The sequence below is a fragment of the Peromyscus californicus genome, unplaced genomic scaffold (assembly GCF_007827085.1).
Source record: "Peromyscus californicus insignis strain IS unplaced genomic scaffold, ASM782708v3 Scaffold_7__1_contigs__length_154581171, whole genome shotgun sequence".
Taxonomy (NCBI): domain Eukaryota; kingdom Metazoa; phylum Chordata; class Mammalia; order Rodentia; family Cricetidae; genus Peromyscus; species Peromyscus californicus.
Genome location: NW_026294595.1, coordinates 6,331,871 through 6,352,150, shown reverse-complemented (window position 1 = coordinate 6,352,150; position 20,280 = coordinate 6,331,871). Strand labels below are relative to the sequence as shown.

The 20,280-nt window shown below is 57.3% G+C and overlaps 1 protein-coding gene across 7 annotated transcripts in view; it reads right to left on the bottom strand.

Moving 5' to 3' along the window:
* Positions 1 to 20,280, bottom strand: part of Lrsam1 (leucine rich repeat and sterile alpha motif containing 1) — a 56,902-nt gene that overhangs the window by 3,116 nt on the left and 33,506 nt on the right. For 5 of the 7 annotated variants that reach the window (XM_052725975.1, XM_052725974.1, XM_052725977.1 and 2 more), the window contains 6 exons: positions 19,619 to 19,706; positions 14,494 to 14,568; positions 12,971 to 13,051; positions 3,354 to 3,449; positions 1,574 to 1,672; positions 334 to 465 (listed from right to left, as the gene is read on the bottom strand). In XM_052725975.1, coding sequence (XP_052581935.1) covers positions 334 to 465; positions 1,574 to 1,672; positions 3,354 to 3,449; positions 12,971 to 13,051; positions 14,494 to 14,568; positions 19,619 to 19,706 — 571 coding nt within the window. The remainder of the gene's footprint in view (positions 1 to 333; positions 466 to 1,573; positions 1,673 to 3,353; positions 3,450 to 12,970; positions 13,052 to 14,493; positions 14,569 to 19,618; positions 19,707 to 20,280) is intronic. The other 2 variants (XM_052725978.1, XM_052725979.1) reach the window with 1 other exon arrangement.

The window sequence follows — 20,280 nt, the reverse complement described above, 5'->3', positions numbered from 1 at the left end:
TTCACTTTGAAGAGAAATGGATTAATTCCATGAAAGGCGCTCAGCGTGGGGTCAGGATGTAACTGGGGCTCGGGCAGTGGTGCAGTTATGAGTGTGACACCGTGGCACAGGCTGAGGCTGGCGCAGAACCTCCCAAGCACTTGTGCTAGCCGCACAGGTGAAGATCCAAACTTCAGGATCCACATTCCTCGCTTTCCTAGCTCGCTGACAGGCTGAGCACACAAGTGGGTGGAGGCAGACGGGGCAGCGGTTCTGGATAGACCTTGCCTCACCAAAATGGAATAAAATATACACCAACCCTTGGCCAGACTGGGTCCCCCAGTGGCTACCCACCTTAGCCAGGTCTCCAGGGCTCATTCGGCTCAGCATGTCCAGCGAGATGCGGTGGTGTGCGAAGATGGGCAGGTAGTGCTCGGCAGACAGCTCCACCAGCAGGGCCACCAGCTGGCGCTGCAGGCCTTCTTCCTGCAGGACGACCCCACGGGGAAGGCCAAGGGGTCAGAGTGGACAGGACAGAAGACCCCACGGTTTCAAGATAGGACAAACAGTCAGAGGACATGACACAGTGTCCTTGGGCTTTTTCCCAGAGGATTGTGTGTGTAGTGCACAGATCCACCTTACACGGGAGTTCACTGCTGTTCTACACTTGAATGGTAAGCCACTTAAACATCTACCAGGAGGGAGCTGGCTCAAGAAGCCGGGCCCCATCCTGGGCACTACGCAGACACCTGAGAACAAGGGGGAGAGGTGTGAGCATGGATGGGGAGCCGTCCATCAGTACTTATGAGAGAAAGCGAGTTAGCAGAATGGTGGCCACGGAGCTCCGTGGTTGAGAGAGCTTACTGCTCTTGCAGAGGACTGAGGTTCAATTCCCAGCACCCACATCAGGCTGCTCACAACCAACCACCTGTAACTCCAGTTCTGGGGGTCTGATGCCCTCTGGCCTCCAGGGGCACCTTGCATGCACATGGTGCACATAAACTTTCACAGGTACACATACATACATACAAATAAAAAAGTAAATCTAGGCTGGGTTTGGTGGCGCACGCCTTTAGTCCCAGCACTTGAGAGGCAGAGACATGTATATCTCTGTGGGTTCAAGGCCAGCCATGACAAGTTCTAGGATAGCCAGTGATACACAGTGAGACCCTGCCTCAAAATAAAACAAAACACATACATACAAAAACCCCAAAACTAAACATTAAAAAAAAATTGTGTGCGTTAGGCCAGATGTGGTGGTGCATACCCTCAATCCCAGCACTCAGGAGGCAGAGGCAGGGAGATCTCTGTGAGTTCCAGGTCAGCCAGGGCTACATAGGGAGGCCTTATGTGTATGTGTGCACATGTGTGCACAAAGGGAGAGAGGGAGCAGGACCACACCGGCCCCGCCCACCGGCCCCGCCCACAGCAAGGACCACTCCCCTCCCTCTCTCATCCTGAACACTCACTCACTTTCCTGGCAGGAAGCTGACATGCGGGAGCCCCAGTGCAGTGGTTCCCACTGGGGCTGGGCTGAGGTACCTCTGGAAAGATCCCTCTAGCTCCTGGGCCAGATGAGCACCAGGGTCCTTACCTGCAGCTTCAAGGACAGAGGCTTCTGGTTCAAGAGCCGCTGGTACTGGATAAGCCAGTAATTTTCCTGCTTGGTTTCGCTCTTGGCTTCTAATTCCACCTGCCAATAACAGAAGTTGACACGATTAGCTGCTGTTCAGATTCCAGTCAGGAAACAGATGATCAGACCACGTCTCCGACTCTACGCTCCCCTGAGTGTGCGGGCTTTCCTATCTGTTCATCTGTAAACCGCAGGGCAGACAGGAAGCACAGCTGTGCCCAACAGCTGCAGAGGAGCGTGGCAGGGGAGCCCTCCTGCACTCAGCCCCACCCTGTCACCAGCTGAGAGGGACCCCTTTTGGTCTGTCTGTGGGACAGCCAAGTCTTGTGCAGCCACCTCTGTCCCCAAGAGCAGGCCTGACTTGGATGCTAGGCAGGTGGCTACAGGGCCTTCAGGAGAAGGGCGCTTTTGCTGGACAAGGCTGTCACCTATGGCAGTGAGGTCCTTGCTCTGCCACTGGGAATGTTCATAAAGGTTGTTCTGGGTGGGTGCTGTCCCAGAGCCACCCTTGTCCCAACTCTGTGAAAGAGCCGACCCCCCAGGGAGGGATTCACATCTGGCCCAGTGCCACAGCAAGATCTGGGCAGGTCTGTCTTGCTCTAGAGCGTGTGCTCTGGACAGACGCAGCAGCAGGCATCTATCTCCCAGGGGCTCTGCATCTGACTGTCCTTGGTGGTCCCTCCTGAGATGGCCGGGAACTCCACTTTCCTTTCTTAAGTTTGGATGTGACATTAATTTATCTTGCGTGCGCCTCCCTGCCCCCACACAACACACACGCGGAGGTCAGAGGACAACCGTGGGAGGTGGTTCTGTCCTTCCCCCGGGTGTCCCGGTTAGAACTCAGGCCACCAGGCTTGGTGACAGTGTCAGACCCCGCGGAGGCGCCTCACTGTGCCTCTCCCTTTGTCTCTGTACTGTGCTCTTCTGAACCAGGGCCCGGCCCACCAGCCTCTGGAGGGCTGGGGTGATGGGTGTGCGGCACTGTGCCAGGCAACACTTTCCTTCTGTGTGCGTGGTCCCGACTGGTCTGTTATCTGGTGCTTCCTCCCTTAGACATGTGGCTCCCGGCCCTGCTGAGGTAAGGACACTGCTCACACACTAGCGAGGCCTCCTGGGGAATGGGTCACTTTGGATGGGCGTGAGACACATCACCTGGCTGTGTGTGCTCTGTGGGAGCTGGTCTCACTCGCCTCAACTGGTCTAGGATGGGCGTTTGGGACATTCACAAGATAGGGGTGACTCTGTCTTTTCAGCCCTGGCTGGCGAGCCTAGCCTGGGTCCTCAGTGTGTGGAACAGAATGGTCTGGAGTGATGTCTGGAGTGGGACTCAGCCAACCTGATACACGCCAGGGTGAAAGGCAACGAGTCACACCAAGGGCTGGGCCACTCCCGCGAGAAGCAGCGGTCTGCTCCCAACGAGTCCGTCCTGGAGAGAATACTCAGGACTGCCCTAACAAATCTTGAGGGCATGGAGAGCCCTGTGCAGGGGCTAAGACGTGTGTTCGCTCCTCTCTGCTGACTCTGGATGTGATCAGCTATCTGATTGTGAGAAAATAAACTCCCTATGACAACACCCAACGAACTGGCACCTTAAGTTCCCCTTCGATGAGCACCTACTACTGGAATAACAAGTGTTTCAGAAGCACACACGGCACCGCGGGAGGGGCGCGGCACACACGGCACCCGAGGGAGGGGCGCGGCACACACCCAGGTGAGGTAGAGCAGAAGCCAGAGAGCCTACCAGGATGTCATGGAGCTCCTCTTCTCGCTGCCTCTTCTCCTTGAGCAGCTGCTGGAGCAGGCTGCTGAGTGCCCAGCGCTGCTCTGAGATCATCTCCTGCAACACAGGGTCAGACCTGAGGCCACTGTGAGCTCTTGCACTGGTCCCCACGATGCAGCTAGGCGTGGCCTGGGAGCCCACTAACTGACGTCAGGGCTCTGACTGATGTCTCTAGGCCGAGTAGAGAGTCTGGAGGCACCTCTATTCTTGCAGCTACCCACTTCCTCCCAAGCCCTCACCTCCCTTCTTCGTGGGCTTCAGGCCAGGCATGGGACCCTAGTGATGGTGACAGTGGAGGGGAGAAAGGCCACACAAAGGGAATGACAAGCCACAGGTCTTGACTGACCACAGCACACAGGTGGAAGTTAATGCAAGAAGGGCTGATGTGGAACCAGAATGAGGAGGGGGCCACACACAGAGGAGGGGGACCACAGAGGAGGGGGCCACACAGAGGAGGGGGACCACACACAGAGGAGGGGGACCACACACAGAGGAGGGGGGACCACACAGAGGAGGGAGGACCACACACAGAGGAGGGAGGACCACACACAGAGGAGGGAGGACCACACAGAGGAGGGGGCACACACAGAGGAGGGGGACCACACAGAGGAGGGGGACCACACACAGAGGAGGGGGACCACACAGAGGAGGGAGGACCACACACAGAGGAGGGGGACCACAGAGGAGGGGGACCACACACAGAGGAGGGGGACCACACACAGAGGAGGGAGGACCACACACAGAGGAGGGAGACCACACAGAGGAGGGGGACCACACACAGAGGAGGGAGACCACACAGAGGAGGGGGACCACACACAGAGGAGGGGGACCACAGAGGAGGGGGACCACACACAGAGGAGGAGGACCACACACAGAGGAGGGGGCACACACACAGAGGAGGGAGGACCACACACAGAGGAGGGAGACCACACACAGAGGAGGAGGACCACACACAGAGGGGGGACCACACACACAGAGGAGGGAGGACCACACACAGAGGAGGGAGGACCACACAGAGGGAGGACCACACACAGAGGAGGGGGCACACACACAGAGGAGGGAGGACCACACACAGAGGAGGGGGACCACACAGAGGAGGGGGGACCACACACAGAGGAGGGAGGACCACACACAGAGGAGGGGGACCACACACAGAGGAGGGGGCACACACAGAGGAGGGAGGACCACACACACAGAGGAGGGGGACCACACACAGAGGAGGGGGACCACACACAGAGGAGGGGGACCACACACAGAGGAGGGAGGACCACACACAGAGGAGGGGGACCACACAGAGGAGGGAGGACCACACACAGAGGAGGGAGGACCACACACAGAGGAGGGAGGACCACACACAGAGGAGGGAGGACCACACAGAGGAGGGGGCACACACAGAGGAGGGGGACCACACAGAGGAGGGAGGACCACACAGAGGAGGGGGACCACACAGAGGAGGGAGGACCACACAGAGGAGGGGGCCACACACAGAGGAGGGGGACCACACACAGAGGGAGGACCACACACAGAGGAGGGGGCACACACAGAGGAGGGAGGACCACACACAGAGGAGGGGGCACACACACAGAGGAGGGAGGACCACACACAGAGGGGGGGGACCACACAGAGGAGGGAGGCCACACACACAGAGGAGGGAGGACCACACACAGAGGAGGGGGACCACACACAGAGGAGGGGGACCACACACAGAGGAGGGAGGACCACACACAGAGGAGGGAGGACCACACACACAGAGGAGGGAGGACCACACACACAGAGGAGGGGGACCACACAGAGGAGGGGGACCACACACAGAGGGGGGAGGACCACACACAGAGGAGGGGGCACACACACAGAGGAGGGGGACCACACAGAGGAGGGAGGACCACACACAGAGGAGGGGGACCACACAGAGGAGGGGGACCACACACAGAGGAGGGGGACCACACACAGAGGAGGGAGGACCACACAGAGGAGGGGGCACACACACAGAGGAGGGAGGACCACACACACAGAGGAGGGAGGACCACACACAGAGGAGGGAGGACCACACACAGAGGAGGGAGGACCACACACAGAGGAGGGAGGACCACACACAGAGGAGGGGGCACACACAGAGGAGGGGGCACACACAGAGGAGGGGGCACACACACAGAGGAGGGAGGACCACACACAGAGGAGGGGGCACACACACAGAGGAGGGAGGACCACACAGAGGAGGGGGCCACACAGAGGAGGGAGACCACACACAGAGGAGGGAGGACCACACACAGAGGAGGGAGGACCACACACAGAGGAGGGGGCACACACACAGAGGAGGGAGGACCACACAGAGGAGGGAGGACCACACAGAGGAGGGGGCCACACAGAGGAGGGGGACCACACACAGAGGAGGGAGGACCACACAGAGGAGGGAGGACCACACAGAGGAGGGGGCCACACACAGAGGGAGGACCACACACAGAGGGGGGGGCCACACACAGAGGAGGGGGACCACACAGAGGAGGGAGGACCACACACAGAGGGGGGGGACCACACACAGAGGAGGGGGGACCACACACAGAGGAGGGGGACCACACACAGAGGAGGGGGACCACACACAGAGGAGGGAGGACCACACAGAGGAGGGAGGACCACACACAGAGGAGGGGGACCACACACAGAGGAGGGGGACCACACAGAGGAGGGAGGACCACACACAGAGGAGGGGGACCACACACAGAGGAGGGGGACCACACACAGAGGAGGGAGGACCACACAGAGGAGGGAGGACCACACACAGAGGGAGGACCACACACAGAGGGGGGGGCCACACACAGAGGAGGGAGGACCACACAGAGGAGGGAGGACCACACAGAGGAGGGGGACCACACACAGAGGAGGGAGGACCACACAGAGGAGGGGGGACCACACACAGAGGAGGGAGGACCACACAGAGGAGGGGGCCACACACAGAGGGAGGACCACACACAGAGGGGGGGGCCACACACAGAGGAGGGAGGACCACACACAGAGGAGGGAGGACCACACAGAGGGGGGGGACCACACACAGAGGAGGGAGGACCACACAGAGGAGGGAGGACCACACACAGAGGAGGGGGACCACACACAGAGGAGGGAGGACCACACACAGAGGAGGGGACCACACACAGAGGAGGGAGGACCACACAGAGGAGGGAGGACCACACACAGAGGAGGGGGACCACACACAGAGGAGGGGGACCACACACAGAGGAGGGAGGACCACACAGAGGAGGGAGGACCACACAGAGGAGGGGGACCACACACAGAGGAGGGAGGACCACACAGAGGAGGGGGGACCACACACAGAGGAGGGGGACCACACAGAGGAGGGAGGACCACACAGAGGAGGGAGGACCACACACAGAGGGGGGGGCCACACACAGAGGAGGGAGGACCACACAGAGGAGGGGGGACCACACACAGAGGAGGGAGGACCACACAGAGGAGGGGGCCACACACAGAGGGAGGACCACACACAGAGGGGGGGGCCACACACAGAGGAGGGAGGACCACACAGAGGAGGGAGGACCACACAGAGGAGGGGGACCACACACAGAGGAGGGAGGACCACACAGAGGAGGGGGGACCACACACAGAGGAGGGAGGACCACACAGAGGAGGGGGCCACACACAGAGGGAGGACCACACACAGAGGGGGGGGCCACACACAGAGGAGGGAGGACCACACACAGAGGAGGGAGGACCACACACAGAGGAGGGAGGACCACACAGAGGGGGGGGACCACACACAGAGGAGGGAGGACCACACAGAGGAGGGAGACCACACACAGAGGAGGGAGGACCACACAGAGGAGGGAGGACCACACACAGAGGAGGGGGACCACACACAGAGGAGGGGGACCACACACAGAGGAGGGGGGACCACACAGAGGAGGGAGGACCACACAGAGGAGGGAGGACCACACACAGAGGAGGGGGACCACACACAGAGGAGGGAGGACCACACACAGAGGAGGGGACCACACACAGAGGAGGGAGGACCACACACAGAGGAGGGAGACCACACACAGAGGAGGGGGACCACACACAGAGGAGGGAGGACCACACAGAGGAGGGAGGACCACACACAGAGGAGGGGGACCACACACAGAGGAGGGGGACCACACACAGAGGAGGGAGGACCACACACAGAGGAGGGGACCACACACAGAGGAGGGAGGACCACACACAGAGGAGGGAGGATCACACAGAGGGGGGGGACCACACACAGAGGAGGGAGGACCACACAGAGGAGGGAGACCACACACAGAGGAGGGAGGACCTCACAGAGGAGGGAGGACCACACACAGAGGAGGGGGACCACACACAGAGGAGGGGACCACACACAGAGGAGGGGACCACACACAGAGGAGGGAGGACCACACACACAGAGGAGGGAGGCCACACACACAGAGGAGGGGGACCACACACACAGAGGAGGGAGGACCACACACACAGAGGAGGGGGCACACACAGAGGAGGGGGCACACACACAGAGGAGGGAGGACCACACACAGAGGAGGGAGGACCACACAGAGGAGGGAGACCACACACAGAGGAGGGAGGACCACACACAGAGGAGGGAGGACCACACAGAGGAGGGAGGACCACACACAGAGGAGGGAGGACCACACAGAGGAGGGGGCACACACACAGAGGAGGGAGGACCACACACAGAGGAGGGAGGCCACACACACAGAGGAGGGAGGACCACACACAGAGGGAGGACCACACACAGAGGAGGGGGACCACACACAGAGGAGGGCACACACACAGAGGAGGGGGACCACACACAGAGGAGGGAGGACCACACAGAGGAGGGAGGACCACACACAGAGGAGGGAGGACCACACAGAGGAGGGGGCACACACACAGAGGAGGGAGGACCACACACACAGAGGAGGGAGGCCACACACACAGAGGAGGGGGCACACACACAGAGGAGGGAGGACCACACACACAGAGGAGGGGGACCACACACAGAGGAGGGGCCACACACAGAGGAGGGAGGACCACACAGAGGAGGGGCACACACAGAGGAGGGAGGACCACACACAGAGGAGGGGGACCACACACAGAGGAGGGGGCACACACAGAGGAGGGAGGACCACACACAGAGGAGGGGGACCACACAGAGGAGGGAGGACCACACAGAGGAGGGGGACCACACACAGAGGAGGGAGGACCACACAGAGGAGGGAGGAGCACACAGAGGAGGGAGGACCACACAGAGGGAGACCACACAGAGGAGGGGGACCACACACAGAGGAGGGAGGACCACACACAGAGGAGGGAGGACCACACACAGAGGGGGGACCACACACAGAGGAGGGGGGGCACCATACACAGAGGAGGGGGACCACACACAGAGGAGGGAGGACCACACAGAGGAGGGGGACCACACAGAGGAGGGAGGACCACACACAGAGGAGGGGGACCACACACAGAGGAGGGGGACCACACACAGAGGAGGGAGGACCACACACAGAGGAGGGGACCACACACAGAGGAGGGAGGACCACACACAGAGGAGGGAGGACCACACAGAGGGGGGGGACCACACACAGAGGAGGGAGGACCACACAGAGGAGGGAGACCACACACAGAGGAGGGAGGACCTCACAGAGGAGGGAGGACCACACACAGAGGAGGGGGACCACACACAGAGGAGGGGACCACACACAGAGGAGGGGACCACACACAGAGGAGGGAGGACCACACACACAGAGGAGGGAGGCCACACACACAGAGGAGGGGGACCACACACACAGAGGAGGGAGGACCACACACACAGAGGAGGGGGCACACACAGAGGAGGGGGCACACACACAGAGGAGGGAGGACCACACACAGAGGAGGGAGGACCACACAGAGGAGGGAGACCACACACAGAGGAGGGAGGACCACACACAGAGGAGGGAGGACCACACAGAGGAGGGAGGACCACACACAGAGGAGGGAGGACCACACAGAGGAGGGGGCACACACACAGAGGAGGGAGGACCACACACAGAGGAGGGAGGCCACACACACAGAGGAGGGAGGACCACACACAGAGGGAGGACCACACACAGAGGAGGGGGACCACACACAGAGGAGGGCACACACACAGAGGAGGGGGACCACACACAGAGGAGGGAGGACCACACAGAGGAGGGAGGACCACACACAGAGGAGGGAGGACCACACAGAGGAGGGGGCACACACACAGAGGAGGGAGGACCACACACACAGAGGAGGGAGGCCACACACACAGAGGAGGGGGCACACACACAGAGGAGGGAGGACCACACACACAGAGGAGGGGGACCACACACAGAGGAGGGGGCACACACAGAGGAGGGAGGACCACACACACAGAGGAGGGAGGACCACACACAGAGGAGGGGGCACACACACAGAGGAGGGAGGACCACACACACAGAGGAGGGAGGCCACACACACAGAGGAGGGGGACCACACACAGAGGAGGGAGGACCACACACAGAGGAGGGAGGACCACACACAGAGGGAGGACCACACACAGAGGGAGGACCACACACAGAGGGAGGACCACACACAGAGGGAGGACCACACACAGAGGAGGGAGGACCACACACACAGAGGAGGGAGGCCACACACACAGAGGAGGGGGACCACACACAGAGGAGGGAGGACCACACACAGAGGAGGGAGGACCACACACAGAGGAGGGAGGACCACACAGAGGAGGGAGGACCACACACAGAGGAGGGAGGACCACACAGAGGAGGGAGGACCACACACAGAGGAGGGGGCACACACAGAGGAGGGGGCACACACACAGAGGAGGGAGGACCACACAGAGGAGGGGGGACCACACACAGAGGAGGGAGGACCACACACAGAGGAGGGAGGACCACACAGAGGAGGGAGGACCACACACAGAGGAGGGGGGACCACACACAGAGGAGGGGGACCACACAGAGGAGGGAGGCCACACACACAGAGGAGGGGGACCACACACAGAGGAGGGAGGACCACACACAGAGGAGGGAGGACCACACACAGAGGAGGGAGGACCACACACAGAGGAGGGAGGACCACACAGAGGAGGGGGCACACACACAGAGGAGGGGGACCACGCACAGAGGAGGGAGGACCACACACAGAGGAGGGAGGACCACACACAGAGGAGGGGGCACACACACAGAGGAGGGGGCACACACAGAGGAGGGAGGACCACACACAGAGGAGGGGGACCACACACAGAGGAGGGGGCACACACAGAGGAGGGAGGACCACACACAGAGGAGGGGGACCACACAGAGGAGGGAGGACCACACAGAGGAGGGGGACCACACACAGAGGAGGGAGGACCACACAGAGGAGGGAGGAGCACACAGAGGAGGGAGGACCACACAGAGGGAGACCACACAGAGGAGGGGGACCACACACAGAGGAGGGAGGACCACACACAGAGGAGGGAGGACCACACACAGAGGGGGGACCACACACAGAGGAGGGGGGCACCATACACAGAGGAGGGGGACCACACACAGAGGAGGGAGGACCACACAGAGGAGGGGGACCACACAGAGGAGGGAGGACCACACAGAGGAGGGGGACCACACACAGAGGAGGGAGGACCACACAGAGGGAGGACCACACAGAGGAGGGAGGACCACAAAGAGGAGGAGGGGGACCACACACAGTGGAGGGAGGACCACACACAGAGGAGGGAGGACCACACACAGAGGAGGGAGGACCACACACAGAGGAGGGAGGACCACACACAGAGGGAGGACCACACACAGAGGAGGGAGGACCACACACAGAGGAGGGAGGACCACACACAGAGGGAGGACCACACACAGAGGGAGGACCACACAGAGGAGGGAGGATCACACAGAGGAGGGAGACCACACAGAGGAGGAGGGGGACCACACACAGAGGAGGGGGACCACACACAGAGGAGGGGGAACCACACACAGAGGAGGGAGGACCACACAGAGGAGGGGGGCACCATACACAGAGGAGGGGCCACACACAGAGGAGGGGGGCCACACACAGAGGAGGGAGGACCACACAGAGGAGGGGGGCACCATACACAGAGGAGGGGGACCACACACAGAGGAGGGGGACCACACACAGAGGGAGGACCACACACAGAGGAGGGGGACCACACACAGAGGAGGGAGGACCACACACAGAGGAGGGGGACCACACACAGAGGGAGGACCACACAGAGGAGGGGGGCCACACACAGAGGAGGAGGGGGCACACATACACAAAGGAGGGGGCACACACACAGAGGAAGGGGGCACACAGAGGAGGGGGCACACAGAGGAGGGGGCACACACACAGAGGAGGGGGCACACACACAGAGGAGGGGGCACACACAGAGGAGGGGGGCACACAGAGGAGGGGGGCACATAGAGGAGGGGGGCATCATACACAGAGGAGGAGGGGGGCACACACACACAGAGGAGGGGGGCACACAGAGGAGGGGGGCACACAGAGGAGGGGGCACACAGAGGAGTGGGGGCATCATACACAGAGGAGGAGGGGGGCATACACACACAGAGGGGGCACACACAGAGGAGGGGGGCACACAGAGGAGGGGGGGCATCATACACAGAGGAGGAGGGGGGCACACACAGATGAGGAGGCTGCCACACAGGGAGACCGTGCCAACTGCCCTGTTTTTGTGGTCACAAGCTCATCTTGTCCTTGGAAACCCCATGCAGGTCCCAACAGTGACAGCCCTGTGACCCAAACGGGCAAGGACCAAGAGTGGTGGCCGCTTCCCTGTGCGGCCCAGCTCCTCATCTGTGAAGACCATCAGGGGCTCACCCAGAACATGCTCTGATGGGCTGATGACACAGGCCAGCCATGAACAATGGCTCCCACCTTAGAGAGGTGTTTACGAGGGGCCAGTGGAAATAATGACAGGTCTAAGGCCACCTAGGGCAGCGGGACCCTCAGTTCTGGGAGGCTGTGGGTCAACTTCGACTCTCCTGGGCAGACAGTGACAGACGGAAAATGCTCAGAAGCCCGGCGTGAGCATGTGTTCACATGCCATCCTACCCTGCTCCTGTGTGCGTCTGGGGAGACTGAGGTCCAGGGAAGGGAGAAGGGCACCCCTTTCCTCCATGTGCCAAGGCTGTATGGCCAGGCTGTGTGTGAGCCACAGCCAGGTCCCAGTGTCTAGTCCAGACTGCTATGTGCCAATCTGTGCTGCCCCTGGGGGTCTGTGAGCAACCAGCTTCGCTCACATGCCCTTGAGATACCACGACTCCCCCGACAGGGACTATCAGCCCAGAGAGTAGGACCTGAAGCCCGCCTGACCACACAGCCACCAGCCCAGAGAGGGGAATATGCAGAGATGGTGATGGTGCCCGTCAGGCCTGGCAATGAAACCTTCCTTCCTCTGACCCTCTTGCCCAGCACAAGCTGCCTTTGATCCTGGGCCATGCTGGCTCTATTGGGCTGGACCTGCCCTCTGTCTGTGGGGAAACCCGTGCCTGGGCCTGAGGAGCAGCCGCTCTGGGGTTGGGCATGGGGTGAGGGCGTTGTCTGGCTGGAGCCTCACATACCTGCAGCGTCTCTGTGTCCAGGGACTTCCTCTTTAACTCCAGCTGTGTCAGCTGCAGTAACTCAGTCTCTATTAGCCTAATCTAAACAGAAGACGAGACAGGGGCGTTGATGGCCAATCACACGATCCCTTAGGTGCTGCTGCTGCCTGGCCAAGCAGGGACCAGAGACCTTTGCCAGGAGGCTGGGTAGCCCCGGACACAGCGGAGCTTGTGCGCCTTGGGATCTCACTAAAGGGAATAAAAACAAGCTGCCACTTCATGGCTCTGGGTGGCCTGGAACATGGACATACATGTCTTGGTCAACATCTCTGACCGAGAGCCCAGCACGGGGCCCATCTCAGAGTAGGCTCTGGGTGAAAGTCTGTGAGATGGAGGGGCTTCCTTCCTGCTCATCACTGGGGCCTTTATCTGTGGACTGTGGCATGAACATCTTCCATGTGGCCGTCAAGGGGGCCAGCAGGTAACAAACGTGACTCAGTAATGAGCTGCGGTTATTGACCGATCACCTACTGTGCGCTGCAGGGCTGCAGCTGCATCATTTCACTGGTATTCTGGCTGTTGGGGCGTATTACTGCCTTCACCACAAGGTAAGGAAGCTGACGCTCAGTGTGGTTAAGGAACTTGTCCAAGGACACAGAGCAGAGTGGTGAGAGAATGTTTCCTTGGGATAGCCCAGCTCAAGGTCCGAAGTGGAACAGGGTCATTGAGAATATCTGGGGGGCACCACATGCTCCCAGACCCCACAGCCAGTGACTTCTCTAACCCCTGCCAGTCAATGGCCCTGTGGCCTCTTCCAACCCTGAGTCCCTGACCCCACCAATCCCTGGTCAGAGGAATGAGCTTCATGTCTGGCAATGTGGGATTGAAATTAAAGAGGGAGATAAAAAAAAAAAAAATTCAGTTGGTTTAGGTCAAACAAGAAGAGAAAAAGAAAGGAGAGCATGCAAAACCATGGGGTTCAGTGTGCGAACACGAAGCGATGTGTGTTCCCATAGCCTGAAAGCTTGCAGAGCCTCTGGCCCAGCCCCACGAGCTCCAGCAGGGGCCCTGCCCAAGGCCACTCCACAGGTCAGCAGTGGAGTCTGGATGGGAGGGTGGTCTCCTCCTACCAAGCCAGGGTCCTTCCTCAGCAGATCTTAGGACCTGGCTGTCCACTCAAGTGGGAAATCCAACCCATCCCCAGAAGCCACTGTTCAGTTATTTTGAGCTGATGGGGGTACTGGAGTCTGAGCTGGCCAGTTTCCCAAAGAGTCACGTTAGAGCTGCCCTTTCTCCAGCCCATGTATCATGGAAACACACCCTGTATTTGCCCAGCAGGCTCTGGCCAGGTTCTGGGATGAGGCCATCTCCAGCGCTGTTCAAGGCACAAAGCAACAGCCCCACTGGTGGCTGCTGGGGAAAAGAAGGCCTCCCAGGGAGAGCTCTCACGCGAGCTGGCCAGCCACAGATGTGAGTCTTTTGACTGCTGCCCCGGTGAGCCAGGTCTGTAAGGGGGGCAGGACCGGTGGCCCGGCCGCACTCACCTGGTTCCTGATCTGCCGATGCGCCAGGTCTTTCTTCACCTGGAGAGCCTCAAATGCAGCCTTCTGCATCACACTCTGCAACAGACCACACACACAGACCACTCGGCTGAGGCTGCACTCCCTGCCTCTCCCAAGGGCACTCACCAGCCACAGAGAGCAACATCTGCCTAAAAACAGGGTGACTTTATGTTTCTGGGGAGACAGAGAGATAACTCCCCTCTCTTCTTCCTTTTGATGCAGGGTCTGTGTAACTCAAGTTGTTTTGAATCCTGCCTCAATCATCCTGCCTCAGTCTTCTGAGTGGTGGATTACTAGCATATGCCACCACACCCAGTTGGAGAAGTAACTTTTTTGTGTGTGTGTTTTTCGAGACAGGGCTTCTCTGTGTAGCCCTGGCTGTCCTAGAACTCAACTCTGTAGACCAGGCTGGCCTCCAACTCAGAGATCCGCCTGCCTCTGCCTCCTGAGTGCTGGGATTAAAGGAGTGTGCCATGACCACCCAGCTGAGCAGTAAACTTTTTATCTTATCTGTTTAAATAAAAAAATGGTACTAGTAAGGGTTCTGGGGTCAAAGGGAAGATGAGAATCTGTGTTTGTATGACGGACTGAGAAGAGTCAGGGTAACTGGTATTCTGAAGAACGAGAAGAACACCAGAGACCACAGGAGGGAAAGGATGGCCCCAAACTCGGAGGAACAGAAGGCCTTGCAGCAAAATCATGATGCTGCCCACTGTGACTCCAGGCCTGGATCCTCAGTGGGGGAAGGGTACAGCCACACCTTATCTATCAGTGGTTCTTTTTTCTTTTTTCCTCTCTCCTTTTTGAATGGTACTCAAGATTGAGTCCTTAAGAGACATCTGCTTGGGCTGGAGAGATGGCTCAGCGGTTAAGAGCACTGACTGCTCTCCCAGAGGACCTGGGTTCAATTCCCAGCACCCACACATGGCAGCTCACAACTGTCTGTAACTCCTGTTCCAGGAAATACGACACCCTCACACAGACATACATGCACACAAAACACCAATGAACACAAAATACAAATAAAGAAATTATATATATATAAAAGAGATGTCTGCTTACTAGGAAGCTGCCCAAATTAAACCAGAACCGGTACGCAAACCAACAGACATGCATGTCACCAGGCAGACACACAATGAAATTCAAGGCAACATGACCGCTCCAAAGGATCATCACTCCCCAGTCACACAATTCAAAGATACTGAAATGGTTGAAACGCCAGTCAAAGAATTCAAGAGTCTACCTGTACAAAAGATCAATGCTTCAGAGGGGGTAAGAGCAGGTAAATGGGTGAAGAAAGGAAGTCACTGAAGGTGGGCATGAACATGCTGCTGACATGGATGAAGAACTCAGCAAGGAAATAGAGATTCTGGGGCTGGAGAGACGGCGCAGCAGTGCAGAGCACGGGCCCTTCTTCCAAAGGACCCAGGTTCAATTCCCAGCACCCACACAGCAGCTCACATAGGGTTTGCTTTAGACCTGACCCAATTCCTCCTCCTCTTCTGTAACTCCGTCTCTAAGAGATCCAGCATCCTCACAGACATACATGCAGCCAGAATACCTATGCACACAAATAAATGAATCATTAAAAAAAGAGATTTTGAAAAATAAAAATCAGAAACAAAACAAACAGAAATGCACACACACACCCCTATCTGCATGCACATGTGCACAAATACACAATATACATATACTCCCTAAAATAATTAATTTAAAAAATTAAAACAACAACAAAACTCAAACATGACCACAAACTGACCAAACTTAAGAATCCATGGGACAGGAGTGGAGATTAGAAGTAAATGCATAGCAGGGCGGTGGTGGCGCACGCCTTTAGTCCCAGCACTCTGGAGGCAGAGCCAGGAGGATCTCTGTGAGTTCAAGGACAGCCTGGTCTACAGAGCGAACTTCCAGGACAGGCACAAAACTACACAGAGAAACCCTGTCTCGAAAAACCAAAAAAAAAGTAAGTACATATAAGACCCATTCAGTGAGATTGTAGCTGAATTCCAAACCTGGAGTTAAGTAACTGCCAATCAACATCTTGGCTGGAGAGACAGCTCGGCGCAGCTGTTCTTCCAGAGGATCCACATTCAGTTCCCAGCACCCACATGGCAGCTTACTCGTTCTGTAACTCCAGTTCCAGAGGAACTTCTGGGCTGCATGGGCAGTGCAGGCAAAACACCCAAATACATTAAAAAAAATTATAGCTGAAAAGTTCTCAAATCTAGGAAAGCAAATATCCAAAAGACCAAGAGGTGCTCAGAAACGCCCAAACGACCAGAAACTAAGCTTCCCACCACTTTCAGTTAAACTGCTAAGACTACAAAACAAAGATACAAAGTTACAATCTTAAAGAGGGCAGGCAAGATGGCTCCGCCGCCGCAAAGGTGCTTGCGATCAAGCCTCATGACCTGAGGGCTCACATGAAGAAGCCCTGAGACCCACATGGTGGAAGGAGAGAACCAGCCTCCACAAGCTGTCCTCTGACCTCCATGCCAGGACACTTGTGTATCCCTCCCCAAATAAATGTAGTAATCATTTTTCAAAAGCAGCAACTGAAAAACATCAGCTCACCTAACAAAGACAAGATGCGGATGGCGCCAGACTTAGCAGAAACCCTAGGAGCCGGGAAAGCATGGAATTTCAAGACACAGAGAAACTGAAGCCGTTCCGGATCACAGAGCCAGCACAGCACATGTTCTTAAGTAACTCCTACCCGGGCTGGAGAGATGGCTCGGAGGTTAAGAGCACTGGCTGCTCCGGGGTTCAGTTCCCAGCACCCACATGTTGACCAGCAACATCTGTAACTCCAATTCCAGGGATCCCACAACTGGTCTCCAAGGGCAGAGCCGGCACGTGGCACGGCCGGCACGTGGTACACATGCAGGCAAAATGCTCACACACAAAATAAAAGAAACAGATCTTTAAGAAGAGAGAAAGAGCCGGGCAGTGGCAGCGCACGCCTTTAATCCCAGCACTCGGGAGGCAGAGGCAGGCGGATCTCTGTGAGTTCGAGACCAATCTGGGTTACAGAGCGAGATCTAGGAAAGGTGCAAAACTACACAGAGAAACCCTGTCTCAAAAAAAAAAACAAAAACAAACACAAACACAAAAACAAAACAGAAAAAGAAGAGAGAAAGAAGCAATACAGTCATGAGATCCCGCAAAGAGTAAATTTCCTGACAAGGACACATGAGAGAGTCACAACGAACCTGAGAGAGGGGAAGAAGAGCGTAAAGGAAATCCAAACCAATCGGGAAAAGTGCAGGTAAAGTCACCAAGCAGCAAGCCCCTCAGCCCTGAGTGTGAACGGACCTTGCCCTCCAACTAAAGGTCAAAAAGCTGTTGTTATCTGTAGAAACACCTTCTCAGCAAAGACAGGACCAACAAGGAGCAATGGAGCCAAGCACCAGCAGTGAGGGTCACACCTGACAAAGGGGACTCCGAGCCAGAACCGGTCCCCACGGATGAAACAAGTCAATGCTACTAAAAGGACACTCTAGCGAGAGGAGGTGGCATTGGAAGTATGCGTGCCCCAAATACTGGTTCACTTAATTTCTCAAGATAATACTGTACATAGAGGAACAGATGGTGGGTGACTTCAGCATTCTCTTATCAACAGACAGACCATCCAAACACACACAACAACAAAACCAAGAAAGAAACTGCATCGTTAAACTGCACATGTACACCCTAGGTCACTGGGCAAAGACAGTGTGATGCGTGTACACACACACACACACACACACACACACACACACACACACACACACACACACACGCGCGGTGTCTTATGCAGCTATAAAGGAGAACGAAACTGTGTTGTCTGCAGGAAGACCTGGAGATCACCATGTTAAGTGAAAGATAAATATCGGGGTTTACTCTTATGTGTGGACTCTAGATTTAAACATATACAGTTCATATATGTATTTATGATGGAAAGACATGAGCACAGGGGACTACTGCAAGGGGAAGAGATGGGGGAGGGGGAAGGGGAACAAGAGGGAAATGGGGGTGAACAGAAGGGAAGGTTGACATACCTCTATTAAACATCATTCCCTATGTTAATTAAGGGCTGGCACCATACTTTCCACGTCCCACACTATGCACTCAACTTCTTTCTTTCCTTCCTTCCTTCTTTCTTTCCTTCTTTCCTTCCTTCCTTCTTTCTTTCCTTCTTTCTTTCTTTCTTTCTTTCTGTTTTACTTTTTTTTTTTTAATTTTTGAGACAGAGTCTCTGTCTCCCTGGCTGTCCCGGAACTCTCTCTGTAGCCCAGGCTGGCCACAAACTCACAGAGATCCGCCCCACTCTGCCTCCTGAGTGCTAGCATTAAAGGGGTACACCACTACACCCAGACTCTTTTATTTTTTGAGGTGAGGTGGTCTTATGTACCCTAAGCTGGTCTCAAACTTCAACTCCCTACGTAGCTGAGGATGACCTTGAACTTCTGATCCGCCTGTATTCACCCCCCTTGACAGGATTACAGGTGTATGCCACCACACCGTTTCCTGAGGTGCTGGGGATGGAACCTTGGTCTTCAGGCATGCTAGGGAATCTGCTGTTTCTGCTGCCCATTTCAAGTCTACCCAGATCCCCAGCGTCTCCTTAACTAGAGGCAGGTGCCCTCCCTGAGGACCAGGGTCCCCAACAGCGAGTCCCACAGACAGTAAATCATCCGAGTTTGGGAAAAGCGGAGCTGGGAAGAGAAGTGGACAAGACAGGTGCGCAGGGCTGGGACGACACAAAGACAAAGGGACAGGCTGTGACATGCGCAAGGCAGACCAGGGCCAGCTTCAGGGAAAAGGCTTCAGGACCACAGCCCCGTCTGAGCTTCAGCTAAAGGGGAAGGCGGTGGGCGAATGTGTGGAAACAAGAGGCCCTGCCCCGGCTTCCTGAGCAGGACGCCGGTCACCTCTGGGCACTAAGTCCTTAGGTGGAGCTCTCTACCCAGGGTGGTATAGGTGTCCAGGGAGAGGGAAGGGGAGCGTCTCTAGAGTCAGGGACCAGAGGGCTGTGCCTGGAGGCTCAGGCTCCCATGTCTCCAAGGTCACAAGGTCCCTGGTCCCACAGGAGGCTGCAGTCAGGCCCCTGGCAAGGGCTCACCTCCTGAAGGATCTGGCTGACGGCTTTGCTCTGATCCATCTGCTGCCATGACAGAATCTGCTGGAACCGCTTGTCCATTTCCGCCATGCTGCCAGAAAAACAGCACAGTTACGCACTATTTCCTGAGCACCTACTGTGTGCTGGGCACCTTGGGGGAGACCGAGATAAACAATCACTCAACACTACTACAGAGGGCAGTGTGCAGTCTCATGGACATCAGGGAGCGGGTAGAACTCCGAGCTGGCAGAGAACCACCCGGGTCCTCCACTGGGTCTCTTTCACAACACCCCCCTCAAGTGGATGCCTAGCTCCTGCCCAACCACCTCTTGACGTCCCGGTGAGCTGTTCAGCTTCTGGAATGTTCCTCCAGCATTTCTACACTGGCTGTACTCTGTACAACAGGCCTGGTGACCGGCACAGAACCTGCAACCTCAGGCTTCCCAAGCATCAAGATGTCAGCTTCGAGTTTCCTTCACACTAACTTTAAAATTGTTTTGGTGTTTTCTGGAGCCATCATGTGGGTGTTGCAAACTGAACTCTGGTCCTCTACAAGCACAGCCAGTGCTTTAAACAGCTGAGCCAACTCTCTAGTCCTGTGTGTGTGTGTGTGTGTGTGTGTGTGTGTGTGTGTGTGTAGACAGGCTCTCACGTAGCTCAAATGG